Here is a 14467-nt window from a genome sequence, read left to right as displayed (position 1 = left end):
GGTATTCTGATGTTCTCTAATAACTAAGAACATAAACATATGATCTTGGCCTAACCAAATTATCAAAAATGGCTATGCCTACAACTATACTTATCTGTGCCAACATGGACTTTTACCTGTAATAAAACAAATAGAAAAGGGTCACACATAGACATATAAAACTGATGTCATAAAAAGTATTATTTACAAAACACTACGTTACAAGCCTATCTGCTTGTCAGGACTTTGAATAGACAAAACAGTTGAACATCAGTGATACAGACTGCTGTCAGAATTATATAGCAAACTTCAGACAAGATAGCTCTTAAAGTTGGTATTTTCCCTAAGCTAATTGCGAAACCTTACAAAAAATATATTTTAATAACTATTAGTTTAAAATTAAAGAACAGACAATATACTTAGTGACTTGCGAAGAATAAACAATTTTTTTTTTTTCTCAGTGACAGAGGCTACTCTCTCTTTCACTGCTGAGAGTACAGAGACTGTGGCTTCCGGTTGTGCGATGCGGATATTTGTGTCGTTTAAGGGTCACATTTCCATTACACGCATCGGCGAAATCTAATTTGCTTTTGTGTACGAGGACAAGGAGACATTGATTGAAATAGTGTCCCAAGGGCAGCTAAAGCAATTTTTTTTCATGGGCGTTGACAAGTTATTTTCAAGCGGCCAGCGATGCATGATAAGTTTGAGCGATCATTTACAGTGGCGGGCGATGCACAGCCCGAGCGCGATCCCTTCCCCTCTGAACCCTGCCTTCAGCCCGCCGAAGGTTGACCGTTCTGTTTTTACGGTATGTTACCGTACTTTGTTGCGTTAAGTGCGCTGCTCGCCCATGGAAATCAGCTGACTTTCTAAAATCCCCTCTTTGATTTCAACGGGTGCTTCGTTAATTAGGCTGATGGGAAATCATTGCTGATGTACGCAGAAGGTGTGGCTGGCTCAGACTCCGTGTCTGACTGGACAGCCTTTCCCAGAGAGAGAGAGAGAGGGAGAGAGAGAGAGAGAGAGAGAGAGAGAGAGAGAGAGGTGTGAGAGTGTCAACACTTTGTATGGAAATGTAACTATTTATTTACTTGGCAGGCATTCTAAGCCAGAGTAGTTTACTAGCTTACAAGGCTTATATGGCCTCATGTTTGAAATTCATATCAAAAGTGCAATAAAAGCGTAGGACCAGATTCAATCAACATTTGTTCAAGAATTGTATTTAATTAAATTAAAATTGACGAGATAACCAAAAATGAGCTTAAAACAGTTTTAAACTCACATTAAGGACAAGCAATTGAACCCCCCTATTCTGATGGTATTGCTTTGTATTTAAAGGAAAATATTTACAGCACACACACACGCGCGCACGTACACACACATACACACACACACATTATGAGACTGCAATCCTCTTTCTTTTTGTCCTGAGGTTTTTTTTATCTTTTATTTTGAGAGCGACCAGCTGACTAACAAGTATACAGTACCTATTTAGAAAGCATTAATGACTGACTTTCTTAATGTGTAAGTGTCAGAATTTCTTATAAATATGCATACGCCTGTATATATAACACACCCAGACATACAAAGAAACAGAACTTAGGTCACATGCTCAGATGTTAGTAATATGAAAATATGAAGATTTCACTAAATAAAATTAAACGTTTTCATATGACGTTTACATGTTGCAAACTCCTAATAGTCAAACTGTTTGTTTTTTTTTAAAGACAATTTCAGTTGGACTATTCTGTAATAACAGGTACTAAACAGTCTTTGATGTAACACTACAATAGTCAGTTTGGTGATATTTATGCATTCCAAACTGTATAATTTTTTTTTTTTTTTGCTGTGTAACAACTCAAGGTCTTTATTGGTAGTCTTCAATGGAGTTCCCTGTATTGGTAAATACTGTGAAAATGATAAATAAACCCTCCCCATATACCCTCTACTAGCTCACTTTGTACCATTTAGCATCTTTATGGTTTGTCTTGCCGACTTTTCCTGACTGCCACTTATGATAAATGAAAATGACTCTAAACCATTTTTAGAAACTTTTCGACATGAAGAGTGCTTCAGTGCATTATGCTTATCATATATCTGTAGTGCTCGATTGATTCCCAGTGCATACAATTTATTGTTCTCATCCTATCACTGCTCCAGATCTGGACTACACACTACATAAACTCTACTCTTATCACAGAGCTGTCGCTTAATGGGACCTCCACATCCCTGGAACATGTATGCACATTGTGTGTACTGCAGGCAAATTGCACACACGTGTTCATGCATAACATGTGCGATGTAACGTGTTCTGGTCAGCTCTGTGGTGAAGATCCCGTGGCATGTTCCATTCCTTGTTAGGTAGTGCATGGTGGGTCATATGTTAGGCAGTAATGTGGAGTATGGCTTTCAGCCCAGTCTTATAATCCAGTGTGGGACGGTACAGGAGTCACACCCTATGCCCGCCTCGCCTAGTCTTTTGAGAACGGCTCCCAGAAAATTATTCACTGGATAAAAATCACACAGAGTAAATGTGCCTTTCTGAAAGTTGTCATGTTCTGTCTGTGGTACCTGCACTATTTTGTCCAAGTTTACCCTAACTCGTCTTCAGATACATTTTGTCATTAAGTGAAATGAGGTCTTGAACAATGTTTTCTAATCGGCCTGCTGTAATAAAGCCTAATCTTAGTTTTGCTGATGAAGTATGTAAAGGCAGGTCTGCACCTGGTTTGCACACCACCAGACGGAGGTGTGGGTTTAGTAATCATGCAGAAATGTCAGTATGATCAGGAGGTTTCATCTCCTGCAGGATAACACCCATTACAAACTCCCCAGTCAAGCCAGTCTTTTACATTACCTAAGGTGCACAAAAGCCTAACCCAGCCTCCAGGGCGCCCCATAGTGGCAGAGATGAGTAGTGTCACTCGACCCCTTTCTAACTTTTTGGACCATTTTTTGAGACTGTTAATGTGTGCTTTACATAGTTATGAGAAAGATATCCAGGTGCCTCCCATACCAGTCAATTTCTGCATTTTTGACACATTCACTCTGACGGTGATTAATTTGATGCACACTCTATACCAGGGTTGTCCAATCATCTTGTTGGTTTTCACTCCAACCCTACCAAAGCACACCCCATTCAACAGTCAGAGATCTCATTGAGCTGCTAATTAGTGGAATCAGGCATACCAAAATTAGGGTTGAAATGAAAACCTACTGGACGGTAGACCTCCAGGAACAGGGTTGGGCAGCCCTGCTCTATACGTATGTACAATGACTTCCTAATTCCTGGTTATCCACACAAGTGGCTTTGGACTGCTCCTCATGAGCTCAGAATGTTACTGAATATTCATTTGCCCTGTGTAGAGACAGGAAAACTTTCTCATGTATTTTTAAGACTCTTACGTCTCTGAGCAGATCCATCAAACATATTGTGCTAAATCATAGGCCCATTTTCAGTAGTGATAGCCAATTTAAGGATTTATTTCAAGATTTCCTTTATTATTGAAGAGGTCATGATCTGAGAGACTAATTAGTTCACACTGAAACACGTAGGCAAGGCATACTCCCGCACCCGTCATCATGCCAAAGGCATCTTACCCATGGGGTAGACCTTGCCCTCTGTCATCTGTCCCCATTATGGACAGTATAAATCATTTACTCATCCGATCACATCAAACAAGTATGAGATTACGTGCCAGTCTGCTCATGCTGGTGATGTTATTGGTTGTCCTTGGCCATTGTTTCATGTTGGAAAAGCCTCTTGTCCTCTGCAGATGAGGATTATGATACATTAAAGTGCCCTCTCACTCACTCCCTTGCTTCTTCACTTTAAACAAGCTAATCATATTAATTCTGGGGATTTATGTCAGGTTTTTTCAACAGGAAGCTTTTGACATTTTTGAATCTCAGTCTTTCTTCCCTGTGAGGGGTTGAATGAGGATTTCGGGTTTTTTTTGTGACTGGATTAACTTGTGATAGTTTGGTGGATTGATGCTATTAACACCATGCATTGTTATGTGTGGTGGAGCTATTGGTACTAAATGAATCTTGCAGAAACTTGGATTTTTTTGTTTTGCCAATTACCTTTTTATGAGAGGTATGGAGCTACTTTGTAACACAATTTGTGTTCTTATCACTGGCTGGTACTAACCAGTGTCTTATGTAGGCTAACAGGGGATGTGGGTGGGGCTTAGATTGTATTGTATTGCACTCACCTGGCTGATTGCTTTCTAGGTGAAACCAGCAGACTGAAAATGAACTTCCCCTTCCCTGCAGCGCTGAAGGTCTGAGAGATCAAAATGTCACATGGTCTTAGTTTTGTGGGTCAAAGGTATTGGCATCATGTTGTGAAAATATCAGGTGGACACTTAGTAGCACTGCTTGAATCATGCAGAAATTTAAGAATCAATTTAAGATTTTTTGTGATGTTTTTGCTCCATTAACTGCTTGTTAATGGCTATTAACTATTAGTCTCATACATTGCATTGATTTACCTCACAATCTGATCTGTGGCTCACTTTTGTTGAGTCTGATTGGCATGTGCTTTGCCATTGTGGTGGAATGATTCCCAACACATTCATATATTCTGAGATTATTACAAGGGGATTATCTTGACATACTTGGCCCTTTGGACCTGTCTTATGTTATGTCTGCCATTTGATTCAGTTGATAAATTGTCTATTGGTTATTAATGAGAGATTCAGTTCTTTAACTCAATGTGTGTTCATCACTGCACAGCTTAAGAACAAGAATGCTTTTAACTGAACATTCTAACGGTGATGTCACAATCACTACTGATAACTGAACGCAACACAGTTCTGGAACAGTGACTTAGAATTGTAACAAAACAAAACAAAAACAAAAACAAAAAACAAACAAAAAAAAACATTCCAAAAAACTTACTTTTCAAAGGGTTAAGTATCTTGCTCAAGGGTACAAGTTTTTACCTGGGAACTGAATCAGCAACATTTGATTTACAAGCCCAGTTTACAAACTATTGTACTACACTACATTGTGCTACAATTTAAAATGTTCGTGCGTGGGGACTAGTCTATAGGCGCAGTACAAGCACGACTCTCCACTGTGATGACATAGTGCATATCACGTGCACTCCCAATGACATTATACTGGCACTAATATCGCAGTCACTTTGAAATCTGATTACATTTCCTACAAACATGATGAATGCAATGGTGTGTAATTTCCCCAGCAGAGCACCACACAGCAAACCCAATCAGGAGAGCTCTGTAGATCCCCTCTCCTGAATGCCAATCCGGGGTCAGTTAACCAAATGAATCATAACCGTGAATAAACCACTTCTGTGACAAATAAATAAATAAATAAATAAATAAAAGTTGACCCAGCAGCGACTAAAATATATACCGCAGTTTTCTTTGAGAATGGAACAGGAGCGTGGATTGCCCGCCTCCAAACCGAGGAAATCGCATCTCTGAAACAGCTCTTTACTGCAAGGCGATTCTCCGTATTTCTTATGAGAATCATGTAAAGAAATTATAAGCATTATGATCAATAACTTGCAATAATAACCCCCTACCCTCTACACTGTAGTTTCATGGACAGCCTTTTAGTTAATTAAATTATTGCAGAGTGCCACAGTAATGATTCTCATTAGTGTATCATCTTTAGAGAGGGAAGGATTGTGATATTGAAGGGAAATGGAAAGGTTCCCCACTGAGTCAAACTGTTCCTTAATGAACTTCCCATCTATACTTCACTTATTGCATTAAACCATATTTTTATTATTACTTTGCCAATATTTTTCTATAATGGGTTTTTTCCCCTGCTGTTTAGTGTAATTCAACAATTACAAGACTGATTAGCAAGTGTCTCATTCTTTGAGCTGAACTGTCATTCACTAGTCCTTTTATTTATCTGGGAGGTGCTCTTATCAAAAGTGACATATAACATATTATTCAATACATGCAATGCAGTAAGGTTCAATGAACTCTAGTACATATACAATTGATCAAAATTGATTGTACACAATATACACAAAGGATCATGGGAAAAAAAGCAAAGCTGTAGTAAACATTGTCACGCACACTGACATGGCAGTGAGTGGAGGGGGAGGAATCAGTGTGGGTAGAGGGGATGCAGCCAGTGAGGATGGAGGGCAATGCAGTCAGTGAGAATAAAAGGGGTGGAGCCAGTGAGGATGGCGGGGGTAGAGCTAGTGATGATGAAGGGGGTGGAGCCAGTGAGGATGAAAGGGGTGGAGCCAGTGAGGATAGAGGGGGTGGAGCCAGTGAGGATGGAAGGGGTGGAGCCAGTGAGGATGGAAGGGGTGGAGCCAATGTGAGGGGAAACAGTGAGGAGTGGAGCCAGTGTGCATGGATAGGTGTGTGTGGGGGGGGGGGGGGGGGGGGAGCCAATGTGGGTGGAGGTGGGTAGCATAGAACCAGCAGAGAGCTAAGATGGGCAGAGAGAGAGAGCAGAGATTGGCCTAGATTATCAGGACTGGATTTTGCTTTGTTGGTAAGAAGCCTTATCAGATAGGCTAACAGTGGACAGAAAGTAGAGGGAAAGGGTTTTGCTTTCCATTTCAGAATGATGGAATGTTCTAGCAGTGTTGTGCTGGTTTAAAGGAGCGTATGGTAAGTGTGACAGGACAGTATCAGGTCAGTGTGGACCATAAAACCTGTGGTAGTTATCCTTTCTAGCGCTTATTGGGGACCCATCTTCCTGGTTGCTTGCTAAAGCAGGAAGTGGCTTTTGTGAGCTCACCTGGCTGTTGCCTTCTTGTTTGATCAGGGAAAGGCCATGTGGGAAAAGATTTGCACATAAACAAATCCTTTTTTCGATGACCGTTGCCGTTGATTGGTCTCTCTATTGATTGGCGGGTGGCCGGATACTTGACCTTCCAGATGCTTCTGAAAGCAGGTCATTAGGAACAGACGCATGGGACAGGGAGCTCGGGTTCAAAGGTCGAAGGCTTTTTTTTCTTCCTATTAATCACACGGCTCAGGTTTACGGCCGCTGCTAATTGGAGAGCCCTCTGATACGAGTCGACAGAGCGGGTCCAAGAGAGGTTTTGGTGATTCACCTTTCAGCATTGAGGTCATTCCCTTTGGGAATAAAAGTAACTTTAAGCTCCTAACTAATGAGCGCACGTTAGTTAGGAGCTCCTCCGGTCTCTACGTTTCCTGGACCTGTTGAGTGCAAGGGACCCGGTACACTAATCTCACCCCTAAAGCTGTGAAATTTCAGCCTCCTTAGTCTTCCATTAGGGTTTTCTCTTTACTTGGTGCTATTTTAAATGTTATGTATTTGCATTACCCCCATCTGCATTGACGTTATTTTGTATTGTATTGAATGTTATTTTAACGTGAATATGCAAAGGGATCATTGGAATTCTTGTATATTTTTTTCTTTTTGCCACATCAATTTAAGTATTGCATTGCTTTATTTAGAAAGTGTTGTTATGATGTGTCCATTTCGACGCAAAGTCCTTTTATAATCCCTCTAATTTCTAACCACATTTGTCCTGTACCCAGCTCCATTATAGCGTTATATACATAAAATACTTCACATAGTTAATTTTAGCCTGTGGTGTCCATGAGCGTGCTAATGCTTTTACTACTTACTAATAACGTCTGGAAAACACCTTGACCTTTTGCAGTGTAAGCGGTCTGCCACACAAACAGGAGCATGCGGTCTAATGTTTCTAGCCTGTGAGCAGATTTATTTATATATTTATTTCTTTTTTAATTTGTAAAAAGCCCGGGTTATTGTAAACTCGCCCCCTCCGCAAAGCGTTCGGCTCTCCGGCGAGCAGAAATCGATACGGTCGGATTGCGCTGCTTTTCCTGAAACGAGCGCGTCTGAGAGGGTAAAGTGTGGAAAAATGCGATAAAGCGGATTTACAGAAGCGCCGAAAATCGCGTAAGAAACAAACGCCATGGCCTTCTTAATATTTGCAAAGTGTTTCCAAGAACCCCAGAGTCACTTTGTGGAGGCCTTCCCGATATCACGGGGCTGGGAACCTACTGCCTCCATGTTGCTTTTGATACACTCAATTAATTAACCTTTGTATAAACTGCTTACTTTTTTCTGGCTTTCTTCCTGGAATCAAATTGGGTTTTGAATGATGTAAACCAATTGAATAGCGCATGGGTTAATGTTTCCAATATGGAGGGAAGAGCTATCCTCACTGGCGAATTTAGGCATTACTAAATTAGTGGCTGACCCTTTTCGGAGGTTAGCCTCCATTCCCTCTTACATTGACCCTGGCTGCAGACCAAACCCCCCCCCCCCCCCCCCCATTCCACACATGCGCCCACACACACGCGCACCTAACAAGCGTAAAACTGCCCTACATGCATCAAAGTTTTAAATGGAATATCATTTTTTTATTTGTAATTTTTCAATTATTGGCTATATTCATGTCAATATAACAAATCAGCAGAAATATTTATTATAACAGCAAGGAATTATTTGGTAAAATATTGTACAGATGATACGTTACACAGTATCAGTTCTCTTCAGAATGAGCTTGTTGGGGCATTTGGTCAGTGTAAATGTAAATAATAATAATAATAATAATAATAATAATAATAATAATAATAATAATAAGCACCCTGCAAATTACTGTTTTTATGAAAATGTCTCCCTCTAGTGGAGGTATTGTGTGCTCGCAACTTCAATAAAAAGTAATACCATAATGCTTACTATTACTACTGCTACTAATAATAACACTTACTAATAATATTTGATCTATATACACAGACATCTTTATTTTAATGAACAGAATGTTTACATGCAGAAAATACTGATGTTTTCCAGTCATCAGTTTTACTTTCAAAAGAAATTGCATAATTAATATGTTGCACTGATGAAGCATATATTTATCATAATTCAGTCATCCAATAACGTATTCTTCCCTCTGTGTTTTAAATGATTCATTCCATGCATCATTGTTCTTATTCGTAAGCTAAGTCACAGTAAAAAATAGATCCAGTATCAGCTTGTACATTAAGGATATTAGGTGTCACGGATATTGGTTTGCCATGTTGCAGCACAAACTTGCTTATGTAGTGTTGTGGTCACTGGTCGGCCTTGTGTTACGAGTGTATTTGAGGCATGTGGCCTCTTACTGTTGTTACAGTGACTGGACAGTATGTATTACTGCATCTGGCCAAGCTATTTGCCTTTCCCCCCGTTGAGGTAAGCGCGTCTTTTAATAAAGGGGTCGTCGGCCACTTCTGTCTTCAGGCGACCTGGACGAGGGCCGGACCTATCTTATAGATTAGACCAGGCTCTTGTCATCCAAGCGCGGCTAAATTAAATCAATGTCTGAAACCGGAGCCGCGGCCACAACTGCAACAACAGAAATAGAAAATCTTATTTGGCTGTCTGCTAATGACATTAGTGCGTTCCCTAAACGGCCACGCGCTGCCTTCGGACAGGAACACAGTAAAGGATACGATTACCCCGAGCGCGCGCGCATCTCCGTTTTCCTGTAAAACACACACGCTCATTATTGCATTTGATGGATTAGCCCTCGGCCCTGGCAGGTAATGACTCAGTTCTGCACGGTATTATGTTATAGTCCGTAATTAAGCTTCCCAAGGTGAACTCAAGGGGGACACGGAAACCACATTGGGTTGGACATGTTATAAGTGCATTAAAAGGATGAAGCATGTGCCCCGTGAAAGCTCCCGCTTCGGTTTCAGCCCGACTCTTGCGAAGTGAAACATATTTTAACTCGGCCACTTAATGGCGGATTAATAAATAATGGAACTGCTTAAACCTGTTGTGTGAGTGAATTGCTAGTCGTTCAGCCCTGATCTGCAGTAGCTCCTCTCGGTTTGCTCACATTGCATGGCGTATCTTAATAATGGCATATTAATGGAACTCGTGTTCTACATTTGTTTAAACCAGTACGACCATGGGTGCATTGTGCATACATAACTACAGTTAATTAGTAGAAAAATGTTGTACTACAGTAAATGTCAAGCATATAATAATAATAATAATAATAATAATAATACATTTTGTTTATAAAAACCTATTACTGTGCAACAGAATATGGTTTTGACTGACAAAAAATACTGATGTGAGTAAGTATGAGAGAAAGGAGACCAGCTTCAAAAAGCATATCAATCAATATTACACAGCTGGCTCATTACTCTAATGAAACTGATCAATCAATGGCTCAGCCAACTGAGAGCAAATATTAATTAAACTGAAATCTCTGTGAACTAGAAACTCAAACCGACTGATGTACGATAACCTGGATTTTTATTATAACATTTTCCCTCAACTTTATGTAAAGTGTTCATTCTTTCATTCACAAATAGTCTATTTTGATGATGGCCGAACTTTCCAACTAAACTACTTTCGTAAAAAAAAGTTAAAATTGTAAAACAAATGTTACAAAGCAACTGTAACTTTGCCTTAGTAAATTAAAGTTAAGAATCCAGGCCATTTTGTGTTGTGATGAGAGAGCAGTTGAAAGAGGCTTTGTTGTAAGGACGCTGTGCGAACACAGGGAGTGTTTTCCTGCGATGATGGACTGCGGATCCGTGCCTGCGTAATGTTTTATCAGGTGGACTGAGACTGCGTCCAAAACACACAGGCTGACGCAGGTCCCCTGTTTGCACTGAGAGTCATCAGCTCCCATAAAAACCAGCCTGCTGTCCCGGGCGTGTGTTATCTTTATGGCACTGCAATTATTTATTTTCTGAAGATGGTACTTTGTACACAGATCGTGGTGTGACTCTACCTGCGTGTGTGCATGCGTGTGTGTGTATGAATGTGTGTGCGTGCGTGTGCGTTTGTGTCTGACTCTGTATGTGTGTGTGTGTGTGCGCATCTGGGAGTGTGTGTGTGTGTGTGTGAGGCCATGTCCCTTTGCAGATTCCGAACCACGAGAGTGACTCTGTTACAGGGCTATGATCTCAGTTCAAATATTGTCGGACAAATGGAGTTCCCACTGAAACTACTGATGGAAAAAATTGCATTTTAAACATTGAAAATGCAGTGATCTGTGAATAGCCACATCCGCACATCTGTCAGAGCTGCAGATCATGGCTGCTCTTTTGTAACTCAGTTATAAAAGGAACCATGTGTCCGAACCCTTGCATTTGCTGCGATATAAGGTCATGTTACCCTAAAATGTATTTTTGAGGATCTGATTACATTAGTATTAGTGGTCTGGCACTGGAGGGGTCTGAGGCTGAAAGCCAAATACTTTTTAGAGGTCCAAGCATTGCAGAGGCTGGGACATTCTTATTTATATTATTATTATAATTATACCATTATTATATAGGGTAAGAGCTAGCTTAACAAATTCAGTAAGATTGTTTGAACAGCAGAGATCTTATCCCCATTTATATATTGTTCTGATTGGCCACCTGGTGGCGCTACAGTGCACATGAAACAGTGTAGACATGACCCGTTTGACAGAGAATTACAAAATTTGGCCACTCTCCTCATGTGGAAAACAAATTAGCCTCCAGGTTCTGTCATTTTTTTTTAACATTTTCTGAAAAAACATTTTAAATGCTTCTCCAAAAAAATTATTAACCAATTTGTACAAAATTTGGAATGGTGCATCGGTGGTGCTCTCAGAAATGTTCTGTACGGAGACAGGCTCACAGGAAGCGATTACTTATTTTCCCAGCATCCTGGCTACTCTCCCAGCCAAACTCCCTCAATCTCCAGATTTCCACTGCCCCTGTGAAGACTTTGAGACTGTAAATTCCATTCAGTTCCACTCTATTTCCCTGGCGCTTTTAACAGAGCTGCTATCAGCACAGAGAAATAGGAAAATGGGCCAGACCTAAAACCAATCAACTGAGGTTACAAATAAATAAATAAACAGAAAAAGAAACAGTTGGGAGTAAAAGCAGCCAGGCATTGGTGGGTAAAAACTCCCCCGTGGAACTGATTATTGCCGTTGCAGGCTGATAAAGCTGTGCCTTGTCTTTGACAGGTGTGTGGGGGCTGTACTTCCCCCAGAATGATTACTCTGAGGTGGTGTACGTGGGACAGGAAGTGGGCACGCCCGTGCTGCAGCTCCACGCGATGGCGGAGCGGGCGGCGGAGAGGCCGCACTTCTACCTGTGCTGGAGCAACCCGCTGAAGCCGCCGCCCTACGCCGCCTGGTTCCACCTGGACGGGAGCACCGGGGTCCTGTCCATGAACAGGACTCTGGAGGGGAGGGACTTCGCCTCGCTCTGTGAGTCCAGCACACAACCCGTCAGACCACGTGACCCAGTCAACACGGCCAATCAGACCACGTGACCCAGTCAACACGGCCAATCAGACCATGTGACCTACTCAACACACCCCACCAGACTATGTGACCCACCCAACACACCCCATCAGACCGTGTGACCCACTCAACACAGCCCATCACACCATGTGACCTACTCAACACACCCCATCAGACCATGTGAACCACTCAATACAGCCTGTCAGACCATGTGACCCATTCAGCACAGCCCGTCAGACCATGTGACCTACTCAACACACCCCATCAGACTATGTGACCCACACAATACACCCCATTGGACCATGTGACCCACTCAACACAGCCCGTCAGACCATGTGACCCACACAACACAGCCCATCACACCATGTGACCTACTCAACACACCCCATCAGACTATGTGACCCACTCAACACACCCCATCAGACCATGTGACCCACTCAATACAGCCCGTCAGACCATGTGACCAACTCAACACGCCCCATCACACCATGTCACCCACGCAACACAGCCCATCACACCATGTGACCAACTCATCACACCCCATCAGGCCACGTGACCCCCTCATTCTGCTCACCTTACACAAACCCCCGGTCCCAATTCACCTCCTAATCACGCCCCCTCTGTTTCGAGTTGCGCTTAATTATGAGTGTCACTAACGTGAGGACCACTCACAAGCGAGGGCAGGCATGGAGGCGATAGGGAACATCAAAAACAAAAAGTGTGTGGGATGTAGTTTTATTCTGCTCTGACAAATTGGAATTTACTGATTGGAATGTACAAAGAATGAATTATTTTCAATGATAAATCATCACCACTTACAAGAATATCACATAACGGTTGGGCACAGTGAGCTACATTGAACTGCCACATTTGCATTACAAATAATGATTACCGCAACCTAGACTGGTGTTATCAGTACACTTTAATCGACAAAATTTGCATCATTTGATACAACCCTTGTTGGCGAACAAGACAACACTGTGATGACCAAGATAACTGCCTTTTGGAGAGGCCTGACATGGCAGTCAAATCGCATTTGAATGTGGTTAGCTGTGCCATGCTTTAACGGCTCTGGTAACGGCATTAAGCAATGCAATGCATTCTGGGTCAGCACTCGCTTTTATGCCAGCACTGTCATTACTGAGGAACAGCCAGCATCCCTCGCTGAAATTTGGCTCACGCAGTTCTGGGACAGCTCTTGAACGCGGAGTGATTTGGAGGTGAGCTGAAGGTAGAGTGATTTTGAGGTGAACTGGGACAGTGCCAAAGAGATTAAACAACAACAAAGCTTTCTCCAAAGAGGCAATGTACATGTACCCAGATGCCTTTTATGTTTTATTGTCATCCTCACCTGAGCAAGATCAAAGTATTTAATGTATAAGACCTGGAATATATCACTATTCTGACTAAGAGGGAATATTCATGTGCATCTGTGTTGGTAAGTGAATATGAATGGGAATATGTTTTGTAAAACCGATGATTAGTCAACAGAAATATAAAAGGTGGTCACAGTTTGAATGAAATGGAAATGAACGTAAATGTAACTGATTTGGATCATTTCAGAATCATTGTTTTTTTTTCCAGTTGTACCCTTAGTGATGGGGAAAGTGTGCTTACATTTACTACAAACCAATCAGAAGGCTTTGCTATCTGTCGCATCATTCTGTGATTGTTTCAAACCAGCAAGTCATTCGCTTTTCACTTAAATGAAGGTTCATAAGATCTTCCTGATCTTCGTCAGCGATCGCGGTGTCGTATAAGAATGGAAAGGACAAACTTTTGCTAAACGAGCTACAGACCAAGTTGAAATGAATTTGGGCAAGAGTTTGTTCGTTCAGTGACGTCTCCATAAACGCGCCCGTGTTGAGCCGCGCGATGGTTTTGTCCCACGACAGACAGGGGCGGGGCGGGGACCTGGAAAAAGCTCGCTCTGAAGGCGGCGGCGTCGCCCAAACCCGTGCGGCACGCCACCTGCCTCCGCCACCCCAGCGTCCCCATCACCCTCAACTTCGTCAACGCCACGGCGCCCCCCTGTGGCCACCTGAAGCTGGAGAGCCTGTGCTTCCCCGAGCGGGACTCCAACCCGCACATCAGGGAGAACCGGCTCCCCGGGCCCTTCCGCCAACTCCGCCGCCTCGCCTGGCAGGACGCCTGCCCCAACTTCACCATCTCCTACTCCATGGAAGCAGGTACGGTTCCTGCCGCCCGCCTGCGCGTCCGCTGCTCCGCGCGTTCCGGAGCGGT

At 42.3% G+C, this 14467-nt stretch overlaps 1 protein-coding gene across 2 annotated transcripts in view; it reads left to right on the top strand.

Moving 5' to 3' along the window:
* Positions 1-14467, top strand: part of ret (ret proto-oncogene receptor tyrosine kinase) — a 38442-nt gene that overhangs the window by 9544 nt on the left and 14431 nt on the right. For both annotated transcript variants that reach the window (XM_035400196.1, XM_035400195.1), the window contains exons 2-3: positions 11942-12187; positions 14119-14412. In XM_035400196.1, coding sequence (XP_035256087.1) covers positions 11942-12187; positions 14119-14412 — 540 coding nt within the window. The remainder of the gene's footprint in view (positions 1-11941; positions 12188-14118; positions 14413-14467) is intronic.

This window comes from Anguilla anguilla, chromosome 18 (assembly GCF_013347855.1).
Source record: "Anguilla anguilla isolate fAngAng1 chromosome 18, fAngAng1.pri, whole genome shotgun sequence".
In the NCBI taxonomy this organism is placed as follows: Eukaryota; Metazoa; Chordata; class Actinopteri; order Anguilliformes; family Anguillidae; genus Anguilla; species Anguilla anguilla.
This window is presented reverse-complemented; position numbering and strand designations above follow the sequence as displayed.